Raw genomic sequence first — 18,530 nt, forward strand, 5'->3', positions numbered from 1 at the left:
CATTTTGTTTCACCTGAGAAACTAAGCCAACAGTAATTGAGTCCTAGATAGTTGTTCCAAGTCCTGCATTCCAAAGGATTAGCCCTGAAATGCAGTTGTGCTTTATGCTACTTGGGGGGCACCTGGTTAGGGGCAAGATGCGATTGCCCCAAACGCTCCAGGTCTTTCTGAAAGGAAAACTGATCATCTGTGTGTCTCCTCCAACCATTTCATTCCAGAACGCACTATAGAGAGGGCAAGTAGTAATACTGGGAGTAGGAATAGTGATGGAATTTCGTAAGCGCTCATAAGTGGTTGCCCCTCCACCTCTGTATCAGACGAAAACTCCAAACCATTGGCTTTAAAGCAGTCCATCACCTTGCCCCCTCCTACCTCACCTCGCTTCTCTCCTTCTACAACTCAGCCCATACACTTCGCTCCTCTAGTGCTAACCTTCTCACTGTGCCTCCATCTCACCTGTCTCGCCCCCTAGCCTACATCCTGCCTCTGGCCTGGAATGCCCTTCCTCCTCAAATACCACAGACAATTACTCTCCCCTCCTTCAAAGCCTTATTGAAATTCACTCATTCATTCATTCCATTGTATTCAGAGCACTGTACTAAGCACTTGGAAAGCACATCTCCTCCAAGAGGCCTTGCCAAAGCCCCTTTTCCTCATCTCCCACTCCCTTCTGCATCATCCTGACCTGCTCTCTTTGCTGTTCCCTCCTCCTAGCCCCACAGCACTTATATAAATACCTATAATTTTATTTATTTGTATTGCTGTCTGTCTCCCCCCATCTAGACTGTAAGCTAGGTGTGGGAAGAGAATGATACTGTTTACTTTTGTACTGTAATAATATAATAATGATGGTATTTGTTAAGCACTTACTAAGTGCCGAGCACTGTTCTAAACTCTGGGGCAGATACAAGGTAATCAGGTTGTCCCATGTGGGGTTCATAGTCTTAATCCCCATTTTACAGATGAGGTAACTGAGGCACAGAGAAGTTAAGTGACTTTTCCAAAGTCACATAGCTGATAAGAGGTGGAGCTGGGAATAGAACACATGACCTCTGACTCCCAAGACTGGGCTCCTTCCACTAAGCCATGCTGTTTCCCAAGCACTTAATACCAGTGCTCTGCACACAATAAGCACTCAAAAAATACAACAGAATGGATATTTGAATGAATTCACTGTCATGCACTGTACTGGGGAAACTTTTTCCAATACAGAAGGAGAATAAGCATCAAGGAGTTGACTAGACAGATGTGTGGTTTGAGCTAAATAATTAAAATACATGAGTGGCTTGAGCTAACTTAACACTTACATTTGCCTCTGAGTCAAGAAGAAGCTTCCAAAAAGTTTGAGTTGTTGTTTAGACAACATTCAGATCATCTGAGCAACCTCTTCCTGCTGGATTAATTGAAGAAGCTAAAAGCCAGACAGTGTTGCGTGCACTTTGACTTGAAAACAGTGGTGATGACTAGGTTTTCGGGTATTCAGGAAGAGGTAATCTGAAACTTAACTTGTTCTTGTCATCATGCACTCTAGTAAAGGTACGAAGAAAAGAAAGATCAAATTTTTGCTTGGGAATGTTTCTTAATGAGCCATGTATTGACTTTCCCACATTAAAAAGAAGATCCAATCCAGGTTGACAGATAAAAATATTTTGATGTGGGCAGCCTGAGTTTATGGAGCTTTTTCCGCTCTGTTAGTGAAATGATAAATCCTCACACGGATTGCTAGAAATCCATGCATATGTGCGCTCTCTTTCTCTCTCTCTCCCTCAAAAGACCTGTTCTTGGCCAACTCTCCATTCCATACTGTGTGAAAATGACAGTCATTCAGTCTCATGTCGATACAGAGCCAGCCATTTGTTTCTGAAGATCAGCCAATCAATAATATTTCTTGAGCGCTTACTATATGCAAGGCACTGTACTAAATACTTGGGAGTGTACAACAAAATTAGCACATACGTTCCCTTCCCATAATAGTCTAGAAGGGGAAACAGTAAATGCAAATAAATCATTTATGATATATAATTCAAAGATATGTACATGAGTGCTGTGGGGTTGGGGGTGGGGTGAATATTAAATATCCAAAGTTCAGAGATCCAAGTGCAAGGTGCCTCTTGGCATCCCAGTCTTCCCAAAGCTCAGGGAGAATTGTTCCCTTCCCTCTCTGGAAATTACAAGTCTCTTTTTTCCCCAACCATTTATCAGAGTGCTTTGCACACAGATTATAAGCTTCCCAAGGGCAGAGATGGTGTCATCTTATTCTAGTGTACTCTCCCAAGTGTTTATTATGGTGCTCTACACACAGTAGATGAGCAATAAATATTACAGATTAAATGATTCCTCAACAACAGGTTGGGTTTCTCTGCCCCAGCTCATATTGGTCTGGTGCTGAATCTCATTGTTCGAAACTGAGTTTCCCTTTGCCTCTGAAATCGATCAATCGTATTTACTGAGCACTTACTGTGTGCAGAGCACTGTGTGCAGAGCGTATGGGAGAGTACAGTAGAAGAATGAAATAGAGTTGGTAGACAATTCCTTGCCCCAAATCCCTGCCCTCCCTGCTTACAAGTGGCCCATTCCAAACGACCCGAAAGCAGCTAACTGGGTTCCCTGCTCTCACCCATTTTCACGAGTCCTGCCCAGCAAAGCTGTGTTGCAATGATACAGAATCACAGACAGGTCATGTACATAGGAAAAGAAGGAGGTCAACTGCTTTTTGAGGTTAGAAGTGTGTGCTGTAAATGAAAAAAGTGGAATAAAGAAGCTCTTCAGAGATAGTCATGTGATGTTTACTGATTAATTACAGATTTGGTATACCTGGGCCTTGAGATTTGCACCACTGCATGACAGTAAGTGAAAAACAGGGGAAGGCTAAGTAATTTACACCTCAGGGCCCCAGAAATCATTATGTCTCTTCCTCGATTGACCTGTATATTAGAAACAGAAGGTCCAAAGTTCAAGACATAGGGTCAAATAAGAAGCGATTTGGCAAAGTGCAATACGGTGTATTTAAAGACTATTTAAAGAATTACCAACTGACATTACTGTTTCTGAATCATCTGCAGAACTGAAAAGAATTCATTAGGCAAAATGAATTGTTGAGTCGACCTGTCATATCACAGAATCAGAGAGTCACAGACTTGGAGGGAAAAAAAATCTCAAGAGGTCATCTGATCCAAGCCTCTGCCTCCGGGCAGGTGAGTCACTAAGCAACCAAGTCAGGAGGTTGTTTATTTTTTTCCTTAAAGATCTCTAGAGATGAAGACTCCACACCTTCCTCACTAGTCCATTTCCAGATTTCGATCATCTGGTATTCGTTGCACCCCGTCCGACTTAATCGATGAGCAACCATTCACGGTTCTGGTAGTCGATCATGATATCGAATTGGATGATCTCCCCCCATCCCTAGCATCATCATCATAATAATAATTTGTGGTATTCGTTAAGCACTTACTCTGTACCAAGCACTGAACTAAGCTCTGTGGTAGATACGAGATAATCAGGCCGGACACAGTTCCAGTCCCACCTGGGACTCACGGTCTATGAAAAAGGGAAAACAGCTATTGAATCCTCATTTTATAAATGAGAAAACTGAGGCACAGAGAAGTTAAGTGACTTGCTCAAAGTCACAGAGCATAAGTGACGGAGCCAGGATTCGAAGCCAGGGCTGTGCCATCTAAGATGCAATCCTTGCCCTCAAGGAGTTTATAGTCTACAGGGGAGAGAGACATTTAAAGAAATCACAGATAGAGGAAAAGCCGCAGATAGGATATGACTCCATCAATCAGTGGTATTTATTGAGCACTTACCGTGAGCAGAGCACTGTACTAAGCACTTGGAAGAGTACAATATAACAGACACATTTCTTGTCCACAACGAGCTTACGGTCTAGAGGGGGAGGGAGCACTTGTAGAGGTAAGTGCTGTGGGGCGTGGGATGAGGTCAAAGTGCTTAAGGGTATAGAGACAAGCAGAGGGGAGGGTAGATTGGGGAAATGAGGGTTGAGTCAAGGCCGACCTCTTGGAGGAGATACGATTTTAGGTGGGTTTTGAAGGTGAAGAGAGCGTTGGACCGTCACTTATGAAGTGAAAGGGATCTCCAGGCCTGAGGGAGGATGCGAGCAAGTGGTTGGCAGCGAGGTAGATGAGATTGAGGCACAGTGAGTAGTTGGGGTTAAAGAAGTAAAGAATGTGGTTTAGGTTGTAGTAGAAGATCAGCAAGGTAAGATAGGAGGGAGAGAACTGGTTGAGTGTCTTAAAGCTGATAGTAAGGAGTTATTTTTCGTAACGGAGGTGGACGGGCAACCACTGGAGGATTTTGAGGAGTGGGGAGATGTAGACGATGTTTTTTTCAGAAAAATGATCCGGGCAGCAGAGTGAAGTATGGCCTGGAGAGGGGAGAGAGAAGAGGCCTGGAAGTCAGCAAGGGGGCTGATTTCAGTAGTCAAGGTGAGAAATGGTAAGTGCTTAGATAAGCATAGTAGCAGCTTGGAAGGAGGGGAATGTGTGGATTCTTGGCTCTTTTAGCCTGCTAATTTGAACACCACCATTTTTTTTCAAAGCTCCACCAGAAAAATTTCCTGGATTAATATTTCTTCTCCCCAGGTTACATCCTCCCAGCTATCACCACAGCATTTTCCCACCTTGAAATTGCTGTTGCCCTTTTGCACACATCAATTTACAAACTCAACTATTTGAGTACTTCTTCCTCCTGTCCGTAAACTAGTGTGTGTCTGTCTCCCCGATTTGATTAGTCTGTGCAGAGAAAGTGCTTCTTAAATGCTATTGATTGCCTGCCTGAAGATTGATTGAATCCCTCAATTTTGGATCAACTTTGAAAAATTTCCCCACCGATGGAATGTTTTCTGTCCCATCCAACAGATTCATTCAGCAGAGCAAAATAAAATTAGCATTTCCTTCTTTCATTCATTCATTCAATACTATTTATTGAGCACTTACTATGTGCAGAGAACTGTACTAAGCGCTCGGGATGTACAATTCGGCAACAGATAGAGACAATCCCTGCCCAATGACGGGCTCACGGTCTAAACAGTCGCATTAACAAAAATGATTACTTACCCCAAATAAACATCTAAGTTGTTTATTTTCATGGCTCTTAGAAGAAACGTTAAGTGCTCAATAGATAGGATTAACTGACTGACCAATTAAATAATTAAATAACTCAAAATAAGTTCCCTTAATTATCAATCAATTGGTGGAATTTATTGAGCATTTACCGTATGCAGAGCACTGTTAAGCACTTGTGAGAGTGTAGCACAACAGAATTGGTAGAAACATTCTCCACCCACAAGTAGTTTACAACCTAAATGGGAAGACAGACATTAAAATAAATGAATGTAATTATCTGCAAATTATTTCATGGTCTGTCTCCCCGGATTGATTATGAGATCCTTGCAGCCAAGAATCATGTCTACTAATTCATTCATTAATAGTATTTATTGAGCGCTTACTATGTGCAGAGCACTGTACTAAGCGCTTGGAATGTACTAATTCTGTTGTTGTTGTCTTATGCTGACGTGTCTTGTCTGACCCATAGTGATACCATGGACACATCTCTCCCGGAATGCCCCACCCATCCGCAATTGCTCTGGTAGTGTTTCCAGAGAGTTTTCTTGGTAAAAATCTGGAAGTGGTTTACCATTTCCTCCTTCCACGCAGTAAACGAGTCTCTGCTTTCGACTCTATCCCATGCCGCTGCTGCCCAGCACAGGTGAGTTTCGACTTGTAGCAGATTGCCTTTCACTCACCAGCCACTGGCCAAGCTCAGAATGGAATGGGTAGGCCTCTGCTTGACTCTTCCTCCTGTAGTCACGACTGGTAGCATACTGAAAACTCTCCAGATGTGACCCTGAGAGGGACTACTAATTCTACTGTAATACTAATAATAATTGTGGCATTTGTTAAGGGCTTACTATGTTCCAGGCACCGTAGTAAGTGCTGGGGTGGATACAAACAAATTGGGTTGGACATTGTCCTTGTCCCACGTGGGGCTCACAGTCTCAGTCCCCATTTTACACATAAGGGAACTGAGGCACAGAGAAGTGAAGTAACTTGCCCAAGGTACACAGAAGACAGGTGGCAGAGCCGGGATTAGAACCCAGGTCCTTCTGACTCCCAGGTTTGTACTCTACCCTCTAGGACACGCTGCCTCCGAGTGCTTAGTAGAGCTCTAGAGGCACACAGTGGACGCTCAATAAATACTACTGAATGATGGATGAAGGAAATGGTATTTATTAAGTGCCCGCCGAGTGCAATGATCTGTATCGAGCTCACCTAGATGGTTAAAAAAGACGGAGAGAAAAGATCCCCACAGTTGTGATTTGATTTATTTTGAGATTTGCTGTGGACCAAGGTACTTGGTGTCCATCTTTTTCCTGGAGGAAGACAACAATGAATTTCGCTGAACTTTGTGTTCTCCTGTTGCTCAGAAGCTGTGCAATCTAACAGTGTCGGGGTTTTACAATTCAGGCCCATCCAGACGTTTCCTGTGGGTAAGCACCTTTGTCTGAGAGGATCACAGAGTGTAAAAAGCCCTGCTACTTTGGACCCAAGGTCAGTAGAGTAGATGTTCTAGGTTAGAAAACCATAACCGCACTAGCTGGAAAGCGTATGTTTCAACATCGTTTCCAGCATCTCGTTACTGATTTCAAAGAAGAAAACGTGACCCAGGAGGTTGAAAATTAAGGAAATGGAAGGGTTTCACAAGGGTTTGAAGTTACCCAGCTGCAGAAATGTTAGACATAAGATGCCTTGGTTCTTTTGTGAGGGAAACAACTATGAAGAGATTATTCAATCAATGGTATTTATTGAACGCTGACTGTGTGCTAAGCAATGCACTAAGCACTTGAGAGAGTACTCATTCATTCATTCATATTTATTGAGCGATTAGAGTTTCCATACATGGTACTGAGCACTTGGGAGAGTCTTGTCTTATGCATAGCGACTCCATGGACACATCTCTCCCAGAAGGCGCCACTTCCATCTGCAATCATTCTGGTGGTGGATCCGTAGAGTTTTCTTGGTAAAAATCTAGAAGTGGCTTACCATGGCCTCCTTCTGCTCGAAAGGGTACAATATACCAATGAACAGACACATTCCCTGCTCAAAATGAGTTTTCAGTCTAGAGGAGGAGACAGATATTAATCTAAATAAATAAATTACAGATATGTTCGTAAGTGTCATGGGCTGGGAACGGGGACGAACAGAGGGAGTAATTCAAGGGCAACGCAGATGGGATTGAGAGAAGAGGAAAGGAGGGCTCAGTCAGGGAAGACCTCTTGGAGGAGAATGCCTTCAATAAGGCCTTGAAGCCAGGGTAGAGTACAATCCAGTAAACAAAGTTGGTAGACGTGTTCCCTGCCCACCAAGAGTTCACAATCTAGAGCTTTTACTCTTTTTAGAGCTATAGTTTTTTCCACAAAGAACAGGTCTTCCTACAGCATTCGGCAGGGAAGAAAGTACTGTCATTTGTGACAGGCAGGCAGAATTGCCACTAAAACAAATCAGATATGGTCTGCTCCCTTCCCAGCAGATTTGAGTCTGGGTGGAGTGTCCCTTGTCGTTATTGTGGTTGTTACCAAAGCAAAGGAATCTTAATTACTTGGATTGCAGTTTCGGTGGATTTAATGGTTTTTAAGGGAAAGCTGGTGGAAATGCACAAAACCCTCGACGTTCTGACATCACCTGGAAGTGGAACCGGTCCACTGAATTGTGAAGTCAGGTGCTATTAACTGAATTACTATTGCGAGGCCGTTTTTCAAGGTCACGTTGAATTTGTCTTGGTCGGGGAGAAAAGATCACCACAGCTACAAAATGCATAATCTCTTTCACTTGGTGGCTGAGATTTTCCTGGAGCAAACCCACCCAAATCCAAAGAATGTGAAATGTGACTTTGCTTGCTATACAGTGGGTTCTTAGAACAGAAATTCTTAGAACAGAAATTCTCAAGTGGGCTTTTCCTGTGACCAGCCCCAGACCGAAGGGATAGCTTTCCTTTCAAACCGCTTGGAGCTCCCCTCTGGGAAGTAATTTTTAAGTGCTCCAAAGAGACTGAGAATCCTTAACTGATTTATTTATGGTGTTTATCCAGGCACCTACTTGGTGCTAAGTACTGGGGTAGATCAGAGGATCAGATTGGATAAAGTTTTCCTTCATGAGGGGCTCACAGTTTGAGAGGCAGGAGGAAACATGGATCTTATGCCCATTTTGTGGGTGAGGAAACTGAGGCCCAGAGGTTTTAAGTGACTTGCTCCGACCAGTGGCAGAGGTGGGACTAAAACCTGGCTCTCCTGACTCCCTGACCTGTGCCTATTTCTCTAGACTCCAACTATCTTCCCACATTCTCAGTACGGAGAGAAGAGGAAATTATGCCACCGCTCTTCTACTTAGCTGCCTTTATCATTCATTAATTCAATTCATTCAATCGTATTTATCGAATCCCGGCTCGGCCACTTGTCAGCTGTGTGACTTTGGGCAAGTCACTTAACTTCTCGGTGCCTCAGTTACCTCATCTGTAAAATGAGGATTAAGACTGTGAGCCCCACGTGGGACAACCTGATGGATTCCCCTGTGTCTAACCCAGTGCTTAGAACGGTGCTTGGCTCATAGTAAGCGCTTAACAAATACCAACATTATTATTATTGAGCGCTTACTGTGTGCAGAGCACTATACTAAGTGCTTGGAAAGTACAATTCAGCAACAGAGACAATCCCTGCCTACAACGGGCTCACAGTCTAGAAAGGGGGAGACAGGCATCAAAACAAGTAAACAGGCATCGATACCATCGATATAAATAAATAGAATTATAGATATAAACACATCATTATTATAAATAATTCTAAATATGTACATATGTACACAAGTGCTGTGGGGCGGGGTGGGGGGGCGGTAGAGCAAAGGGAGCAAGTTGGGGTGATGGGAGGGAGCAGAGGAAAAGGGGGGCTTATTCTGGGAAGGCCTCCTGGAGGAGGTGAGCTCTCAGTAGGGCTTTGAAGAGGGGGGAGTGGGATTGTTTGGCGGACTTGAGGAGGGAGGGCACGCCAGGCCGTGGGACGTGGGCCAGGGGTCGACGGCGGGACAGGCGAGATGGAGGCCTGGTGAGGATGTGAGCAGCGGAGAAGCGGAGTGTGCGGGCTCGGCTGGAGAAGGAGAGAAGGGAGGTGAGGTAAGAGGGGGCAAGGGGATGGAAAGTTTTGAAGCCAATGGCGAGGAGTCTTTGCTTGCTGCGGAGGTTGATAGGCAACCTCTGGACATTTTCGTGGGTTGGGGGGTGACATGCCAAGAGTGTTTCTGTTCTTCCTTCGGGATGAACCATTGATTCAGCGTTTTCAAAGCTATGAGACTTGGATGTTGGGATACCTGATGACTAAGAAGGAAAATAGAACTTTGGCATCAATTTCCTTCTTTGTCTTCTGCCTCCCAAACTGTTTGAACTGCAATTCCTCCAGCCTACAGGTTAACATGTGACCAGGGACTTAATTTAGCTATCCCCTATTTCAGTGGTTCCTCGCTAGAAACTGTGGGAGTCCTTCAGAGTGTAAGCTCCTTGAAGGAGGGGAACATATCTGGCGCTTCTGTTGTACTTTTCAAGCACTTAGTATTCATTCATTTGATCATGTTTATTGAGCACTTACTGTGTGCAGAGCACTATACTAAGCGCTTGGGAGAGTACAATACAATAGTCATATTCCCTGCCCACGAGCTTACAGTCTAGTAATGAGAATAATAATAATGTTGGTATTTGTTAAGTGCTTACTATGTGTAGAGCACTGTTCTAAGCGCTGGGGTAGACACAGGGGAATCAGGTTGTCCCACGTGGGGCTCACAGTCTTCATCCCCATTTTACAGATGAGGGAACTGAGGCCCAGAGAAGTTAAGTGACTTGCCCACAGTCACACAGCTGACAAGTGGCAGAGCTGGGATTCGAACTCATGACCTCTGACTCCAAAGCCCGTGCTCTTTCCACTGAGCCACGCTGCCACCAGTTGGACTCATTTAGACTCATTTGGACTCACTGGGATAGCAGCAGGGCATAGCAGATAGAGCACGGGCCCGAGAGTCAGAAGGTCATGGGTTCAAATCCCGGATCAACCACTTGTCTGCTGTGTGACCCGAGGGCAGATCATTTCACTTCTCTGGGCCACAGTTCTCTCATCTGTAAAATGGGGATGGAGACGGCGATTCCCACACGGCACGGGGACTGTCTCCCTTCCGATTTGTTTGTATCTACTCCATAGTAAGTGCTTAACAAATGCCACAATCGTTATTTAGGAGCTCAGTAAATACCGGTAACACCATAGCTAGCAGAAATTATGTGAGGGCTACATCCATGTATGTGGGAGTAAAATTTGCAAGTGATTTGGGTATTTCCAGCAACAACAAATATTGACTGTACTGGTACACGTACACAGGGCCTTCTTAAAGATGAGATGTCTAGATCGGGGAGCAAAGGGGAGGTATTGAAAACACCGGCAGGCACCGCACACAACAGTAGTAATAGTATTTAGCAAACACAGGTCACTCTTGTGTGGGGTGGAGGATACTGTTGGTTAGACATCAGTTTCTTCAGCTTCATCCATACAGGCTGATAAGATCTCACCACCGGGAGAACCTTTTAGTCAATAGGGAAACAGGAAACAAGTTTAAAGTCCACACTGACCTAAATACCTCATACAACTGCCCTATTTGTCAAATACAGAAAATACACATTTACTGGGTTTGAAAAATGGTTTCAACATTCTGGCTGGGATAATCTGTTCGTTTTGAGGTTTTTGTTTCTAGTGTGCTTTCGTGTCCCCGTTTGAGGGTAGCAGCAGTGGTGGGAAAGGGAGTAAGCAGAGAAGCAGCGTGGTCTAGTGGCTAGAGCATGGGCCTGGGAATCGGAAGGACCTGGGTTCCAATACCAGCTCCGCCCCTTGTCCACGGTGTGACCTTGAATAAGTCACTTCACTTCTCTGTGCCTCAGTTACCTCATCTGTAAAATGGGGATCAAGACTGTGAGCCCCAAGTGGCACAACCTGATTACCTTGGATCCCTCTCAGCGCTTAGAATAGTACTTGGCACATAGTAAGCGCTTAACAAATGCCATCGCTATTATTATAAATAAAATCATAGATATATACACATCATTAATAAAATAGAGTAATAAATAATAAATACAAATATACAGAAGTGCTGAGGGGAGGGGAAGGGGGTAGAGGGAATGGGGAGCGGAGGAGGGGCGGAGGGGAAGGGAGGGCTCAGTCTGGGAAGGCCTCCTGGAGGAGGTGAGCTCTCAGTAGGGCTTTGAAGAGGAGAAGAGAGTTAGTTTGGAGGAGGTGAGGAGGGAGGGCTTTGCAGGTCGGTGGTAAGACGTGGGCCAGGGGTCGACGGCGGGAGAGGCGAGAACGAGGCACCTTGAGGAGGTGAGCAGCGGAGGAGCGAGTGTACGGGCTGGGCTGTAGAAGGAGAGAAGGGAGGTGAGGTAGGAGAGGGACAGGTGATGGAGACCTTTGAAGCCAAGAGTGAGGAGTTTTTGTTTCATGCAAAAGTTGATAGGCAACCTCTGGAGGTTTTTGAGGAGGCGAGTGACACGCCCAGAGTGTTTCTGTAGGAAGATGATCCGGGCAGCGGAATGAAGTATAGACTGGAGCGGGGAGAGCCAGGAGGATGGGACATCAGAGAGGAGGCTGATGCAATAATCCAGTCGGGATATTATGAGAGCTTGTACTGTGTCAAGGTTGGACACGAGCCATGACCCACATGGGGCTCACGAATCATTTTCCTTCAAAAATGTTCAGACCATGTTTCCCCTCTCCTCAAGAAACTCCAGTGGTTGCCCATCTATCTCCACATCAAACAACTCCTCACCATTGGTTTTAAAGCACTTAATCACCTTGACCCCTCCTACCTCAACTGGCTACACTCCTAATACAGGCCAGCCCGCACACTCCATTTCTCTAGTGCTAACCCTCTCACTGTGTCTCCACCTCATCTATCTCACCGCCGACCTCTCACCCACATCCTACCTCTGGCCTGGAACGCCCTCCCTCCTCATATCGGACAGATGATTGCTCTCCCCCACTTCAAAGCCTTATTGAAGGCACATCTCCTCCAAGAAGCCATTCCTGACTAAGCCCTCATCTCCTCCCGCTCCCTTCTACGCTGCTCTTACTCGCTCTTCATTCATCCTCCCTCCTATCCCCGTAGCACATACGTATATATCCCTAATTTACCTGTTTATATTGATGTCTATCTCTTCTTCTAAACTGTGAGCTCATTGTGGGCAGGAATGTTTCCGTTTGTTGTTATATTGGACTCTCCCAAGAGCTTAGTACAGTGCTGTGCACAAAGTAAGCGCTCAATAAATATGAATATTATTTCTCACTTTACAGAAGAGGTAACTGAAGCAGAGAGGAGTGAAGTGACATGCTTAAGGTCATCCTGCTAGACCCAGTGAAGGCCCACGAGACACCATGCCAGGAACCCAAGGAAAACAATTTCTGACCCAAATACACGGCTGCTCACGGCTCCGTTCTTGCAAAAGCAGCTGAGGTGTGATCTCGACCCAATTCAGAAATACCAGAAAATCAGACCTGAGGAGTTTTCCATCTTTTTATGGTATCTGTTAAGCGCTTACTTTGTGCCAGGCCCTATACTAAGCACTGGCACAGATAAAAGCTAATGAGGTTGGACACATTCCCTTGCCCACAAGGGGCTCACAATCTTGGTCCCCATTTTACAGGTGCGGTAACAGAGGCACAGGGAAATGAAGAAGCTTGCCCAAGGTCACATAGCAAACAAGTGGCAGAACCAGCATTAGAACCCGGGTCCTCTGACTCCCGGGCCCATGTTCTTTCCACTAGACCATGCCGCTTCACCTAAAACAACTTCAACAAGTAAAGCGATGCCATTGTTAAAGGTTTGGTTTAATATCTTGGTTTTTCTCTCTAATCCTCTTTCGCCTCCCTCTAGAAGTAAACCAGTCTCCCTTTTTTTCAAAAAGGGCAGCGGACAGAAAGGGAGGAAGAAGTGTGGGCCAGAGAGTTCAACTAGAGGAGGCCACCCGCAATCTGGAAGTACACTGACTGCCCTACTTATCTGCACCAAAGTGCAAAGCTGCAGCCTACAAGATTAAGCCTTAAGGGTATTTAGGATGAAGTTTAACTTAGAAACTACTCTAACAGGAAAATGTACCATTTTTTTCCCCACTCAACAACTTCCCATTTTTAAAAAAACCTTTAAGCTTTTTCCAAAAATAAAACACTAGGAAAGAGCATAATTACGCTATACCAGTTTATTGCAGATACTGTTTCAAAAATGTATATAGCATAAATAACCTTTAATGTCATAAAATAACTTAGTACATTTTGTAATAAAACTTTGAGAATTTAATATCCCATCAAAAAACAACAAAATGCTTGGAAAATATTTAATCCTTTTGCATTTTTAGTTTTGGGCAGTTAAACCAAAACAATACCCAACTACGGGTGCACAATTAAACTTCAAAGTATATTTGGCTTCTCAGCAGGTAACCACCATTCTAAATTTTCATAGTTTTTTTTGCTTTTCTTCCTGTATTTTTTTCTTTTTTTTGTTCCTTTTGACTTTTATTCCTGTTTCAAAACAACTTCCTTCTTCATTCTCATCTCTTTCCAACTGCGAAGACATCTCTCCTCAGTCCCCCACACGTAGCTTAACCTCAGACTGTGCAGTTTCTGTAGTCCTTACATCAGTGTGGGGAGTAACTGCTTGAGTAACTACAAAAGTATTTCAAAACTTCAGTGCAACTTGGCTCAAGTTATTTTCATTTGGATGTCATCACCGTTCAGGGAGATTAATAACTGGAACCCACTGATCCATGTAGCGACTTTCCCGGCAAAAACAAATCAGCTGACTAAGGGCTGGATCCTTCCACTGAGATGAATGCGGATTCTGAAAAGACATGTTTCTGAAGGTTAGTGCAAATCATGTGGTTAACAAAAACCATCCTGCCTCTGCTGGTGCTGCCGCTTCTTAGAAAGGAATTTTTTTTTTTAAAGGTATTTGTTATGCGCTCACAATGTGGCAGGCAGTGTACTAAATGCTGGGGTAGATACAAGCTAATTAGATTGGACACAGTCCGTGTTCCATGTGGGGCTCAAGGTCTTAATCCCCCTTTTACAGATGAGGTAACTGAGGCACAGAGATGTTAGGTGACCTGCCCAAGGTGGCATAGCGGAAAAGTGGCAGAACCAGGATTAGAACCTGGGTCCTCTGACTCCCAGGCTCGTGCTCTTTCCACTAGGACCCGCTGCTTCTCCTGACTCGATCAGTTGTATCTATTAAGTGTCTACTGGAGAAGGATCGTTCTGCATTAAGCCTTGAGAGAGGAGAGGAAAGTTAAAAGACCTGATCACAGCCCTCAAGCAGCTTGCAATCTAGTGGAGAATGCCTACACTTCAGTCTGAATTTATAAGCTTCTCGTGAGCAGGGATCATGCCCACCAATTCTACTGTACTGTACTTTCCCAAGCATTTATTCCAGTGCTCCGCAGGCAGTAAATGCTCATTAAACCACTGATGGACCTGGCTGTGTATAATGGAGAGAAGTCCCTAGCTACCAAATCGGCATAAATCAGATTCAAGGTGGTTATGGGCTTCTTGCCACCTCTGTGGATAGAGTTTCGTTGTAATCCTGATCATCCAGATAGTTGTGAAATCTCCACAACTGTGTTCTCAAATGCAAGAATCTGAAGCAACCCATGCAATTCACAGGTAAAATCCCGTCTCGGTTTGGCTGCACGGGAATCTTGAGGCAAAAAAGCTCCACTTCCCCACCCCGCGACCGGCAAATCGGACCATCCCCGCAGATACAAAATTGCAAATGCGTGGGCAAGGGACCTGGCTGAAGATTTCAGAACTGTGGCCTCAAAGTGCGCATGCAACTTTAAAATCAGTTTTCCAATGTAGGAGAAACTGCAAGAACAGAGACCCCGACTTGTTTAGGGAGCTGGAAAAACACAGCAATTTTTTTTTAATATATGAGAGAGAAAAAATTGTGGGCTTATTCCTCTAATTCCATAGGCCTGCGTTTGAACTCATGACCTACTCCCTGGCTAGTCACTCCTTTCAAAGAAGGAAAAGTGGAAATATTTAAAAAAAAAAAAAGAGAGAGAGAGAGAGCGCGCTCCATTTCAAGAAAAGTTTCCATCCTGACTTTCAAAGTAATAAACAAACTCTGCTCTTTTTCTCCTCTCCTAAAACATCCCCTTTTATAGCTTTCTCAGCTACAGGCAGAGGATGGTATTGACCCTTTAGGAGGGTGAGCCAGGAATGTATTTTTCTTTATCTAATCTGCACAGCTAAAGGAATTAGTCATGGAGGAAGGACAGATGTAGGTAGGGAGGTGCTGGGGGTAAGAACGCTGACTCATACGGCTCTCTTCCGCCGGGGGCAGGATCAAACGTGCTCAAACATGTTCCGGACGGGAAAATCCTAGCGATGAAACCACGCACATCTCTGCCGAAGTCCAGGAACATGAAGTGCATTAAATGGCATCCCTCCCTCCCCTAGCTCTCCACACGCAGGTGACACACGAATCAGGAGACAATGAGGTGGAAAAACTGCTGCGTGTGTGTGCGTGTCTCTCTCTCTCTCTGAGCAGAGGGTAGGTGTAAGGGTTTGGGGCGCCCTGGACGACTCACCGTGACCAGCACGCAGTGCAGGTCGGGGGGCTGTTCGGCACCCCCGTCGCTCGCCGTCCCCAAGAGAAGCAGCTCGGCCAGACGGCCGGGGTTGCTGACCCGCAGGATGTCGATGTCGTTCTCGCAGCAGAAAGCCTGGATCAAGGTGAAGTGGATCTGCAGGGCCACGTCCCGGTCGTCGTCCTCGTCTGCGGCCAGCAGGCACAGCACCACGTTATCGGGGTCCCTGCGGGGCGGAGCGAAAGGGGACGGGGCGGTCAGGCGGGCACCCTCCCCGGCACGTGCGGTCCGGACACGAGCCGTCGGGTGGAGGTGCCCCGGGGACGGTCTACTCGGAAGAAGTCGGCCGGAGGGGGATGCGGCGGCCTCACTTAACCGACGGCCCCGCCGGGTCCGCCCGAGAAACGACGCGATCGCCCGCGACGGCACATCCGCCGGGCACACGGCGACGGAGGATGGCTGGTCCGTGCCCGGACGGGGAGGCGCGCATCCTAACAGGTGGGCACGGGCCATCTGCATCCCATCGAATAACAGCCGGAGGAGGAGGAGGAGGAGGAAGGGGGAGAAGATGGTGCTGAAGGACGGGGGCGGCAGCGCCACCGCTTACTTACACGTTGAGCAGCTTGGCCGCCTCGTAGACCCCGACGGTGATGGTTCTCTGACTCAGGGCTTTGCTGAGCACCTCCTCCAGGGCGTCCCCGACCTTGTCCATCCTGCGGGTGGTGGGAGAGGGGTGGGGGCGGACAGGAGCCCCAAAGGGCTGGTCAGTCACTGGTGGGGGCCCCACTTGGGCAGACTCCAACCCGGCGGTGGGGGACAGCGGCGGGGGGCGGAGCGACAGTGGGGGGGCAGAGGAAGGGTGAGGGGCAACATTGGGGGGCAGAGGAAGTGTGAGGGGCAACAGTGGGGGGGCAGGGCAATAGTGGGGGGGGCAGAAGTGTGAGGGGCAACTGTGGGGGGGGCAGAGGAAGTGTGAGGGGCAACAGTGAGGGAGCAGAGGATGTGTGAGGGGCAACAGTGCGGGGGCGGAGGAAGTGTGAGGGGCAACAGTGCGGGGGCGGAGGAAGTGTGAGGGGCAACAGTGGGGTCGGGGCAATAGTGTGAGGGGCAGAAGAAGTGTGAGGGGTAATAGCGGGGGGCGGGGCAATAGCGGGGGGAGGGGCAATAGCGGGGGCGCAGAGGAAGTGTGAGGGGCAACAGTGGGGGGAAGTGTGAGGGGCAATAGTGGGGGGCGGGGCAATAGCGGGGGGGGCAGAGGAAGTATGAGGGGCAATAGTGGGGGGCGGGGCAATAGTAGGGGGGACAGAGGAAGGGCGGGGCAATAGTGGGGGGCAGAAGAAGTGTGAGGGGCAACAGCGGGGGGGCGGAGGAAGTGTGAGGGTCAACGGGGGGGGGGGGGCATCGGAGGGGAGGAGGCGGGGCGCTTCGCCCAGTGCTGTGCACACAGTGAGCGCTCGAAGCTCGGACTGAGCGAATGCACGAATAAGGAGAGCTCCTCACCTTTCGGCCCGCCGCTGTGCGCCGGCCCAGTCCTCCCAAGTCATAGTGCCGCCTCGGCCGGGGGCCTCCACAGCTGCTGCTGCACAAGCTGCTGCTGCACAAGCTGCTGCTGCACAAGCTGCTGCAACTGCTGCAGGTCGCTCGCTCGCCCTCCGGCCCGGCCCGGCCCGGCCCGACCCGGCCGCTCGCTCGCCCGCCGCCGCCGCCGCCGCCCGCTCGCCCCCTGAAGGACAAAGGCCCTCGCTCCCCCGACTTATCCCACCGACGCCCGACCAACCAGCGCACGCCTCATTTGCATGCGGCGCGCCCATTGGTTCATGCAAATCACCCTGCGCTCGCCATTTGACTCGGGCCGGAGAAAACGGGGCGGGGGGGGGGGGAGGCGAAGGAAGGTCGCGTGCAGCTTCTCTCGGGGGGGGGGGGGGGAGGGGCAGCTCTGACGCCATTGGTAGAGAAGGCCCGGGAAGGCGGGCTCTGTAGCTGTCAATCATCCCCTCAGCCTCGGCCGCCCCTTTGTGTTCATTCATTCAGTCGCGTTGATTTCTCCATTCGGTCCTATGTAATAAATGGTATAAATTGGTATTATAAGGAGTGTTGTAAACTTATTATAAATATGTTATTATTCGAATAAGTGTGGTACATCGTTGTGCATTTATTATAAATATTCAGCCAGTGGACTGAATGAATTTATTGAGCGCTCCCTGGGTACAGGGCACTGTACTGAGCGCCTGGGAAGTACAATGAGGCCACAAAGAGAGACGATTCCCAACCCACCCAGGGGGCTCACAGTCTCCAAGCAGCGTGGCTCAGTGGAAAGAGCCCGGGTTTGGGAGTCGGAGGTCAGGAGTTCGAATCCCGGCTCTGCCACTTGTCAGCTGGGTGACTGTGGGCGAGTCACTTCCCTTCCTCTGGGCCTCAGTGACCTCATCTGTAAAATGGGGATGAAGACTGTGAGCCCCCCCGTGGGACAACCTGATTCCCCTGTGTCAACCCCAGCGCTTAAAACAGTGCTCTGCACATAGTAAGCGCTTAACAAATACCAACATCATTATTATTATTAAAAGGGGGGGGAGACAGGAGAACAAAATAAAATGTCGCCCACAGGGAGGCTATTAAAATCTGGGCCTGATGCATCCCCTTGATTCTATTTATTGCCGTTGTTCTTGTCTGTCCGTCTCCCCCGATTAGACCGTGAGCCCGTCAAAGGGCAGGGACCGTCTCTATCTGTTACCGATTTGTCCATTCCAAGCGCTTAGTACAGTGCTCTGCACATAGCAAGCGCTCAATAAATACTATTGAATGAATGCTCCCAACCCCGAGGCCCTTATTAGCCACCGGGTTACAGGAAAAGA

General features: G+C 47.5%; 1 protein-coding gene and 1 non-coding gene across 2 annotated transcripts; both read right to left on the reverse strand.

The window, feature by feature from the left end:
- Window positions 1-5,737: 5,737 nt before the first annotated feature.
- On the reverse strand, window positions 5,738-5,875 carry LOC114805561. The gene has a single exon (XR_003753533.1). It is a non-coding gene; the product is annotated as a small nucleolar RNA SNORA7 (small nucleolar RNA).
- A 7,400-nt stretch (window positions 5,876-13,275) lies between these two features.
- On the reverse strand, window positions 13,276-17,390 carry GADD45A (growth arrest and DNA damage inducible alpha). The gene is made up of 4 exons (XM_001512573.3): window positions 17,179-17,390; window positions 16,290-16,391; window positions 15,679-15,904; window positions 13,276-13,928 (listed from the first exon to the last, which is right to left on the reverse strand). The coding sequence occupies exons 1-4, from the start codon at window positions 17,220-17,222 to the stop codon at window positions 13,815-13,817; spliced, it is 486 nt and encodes a 161-aa protein (XP_001512623.2). The 5' UTR covers window positions 17,223-17,390; the 3' UTR covers window positions 13,276-13,814.
- Window positions 17,391-18,530: the final 1,140 nt, after the last annotated feature.

The sequence above is a fragment of the Ornithorhynchus anatinus genome, chromosome 18 (assembly GCF_004115215.2).
Source record: "Ornithorhynchus anatinus isolate Pmale09 chromosome 18, mOrnAna1.pri.v4, whole genome shotgun sequence".
NCBI lineage: Eukaryota > Metazoa > Chordata > Mammalia > Monotremata > Ornithorhynchidae > Ornithorhynchus > Ornithorhynchus anatinus.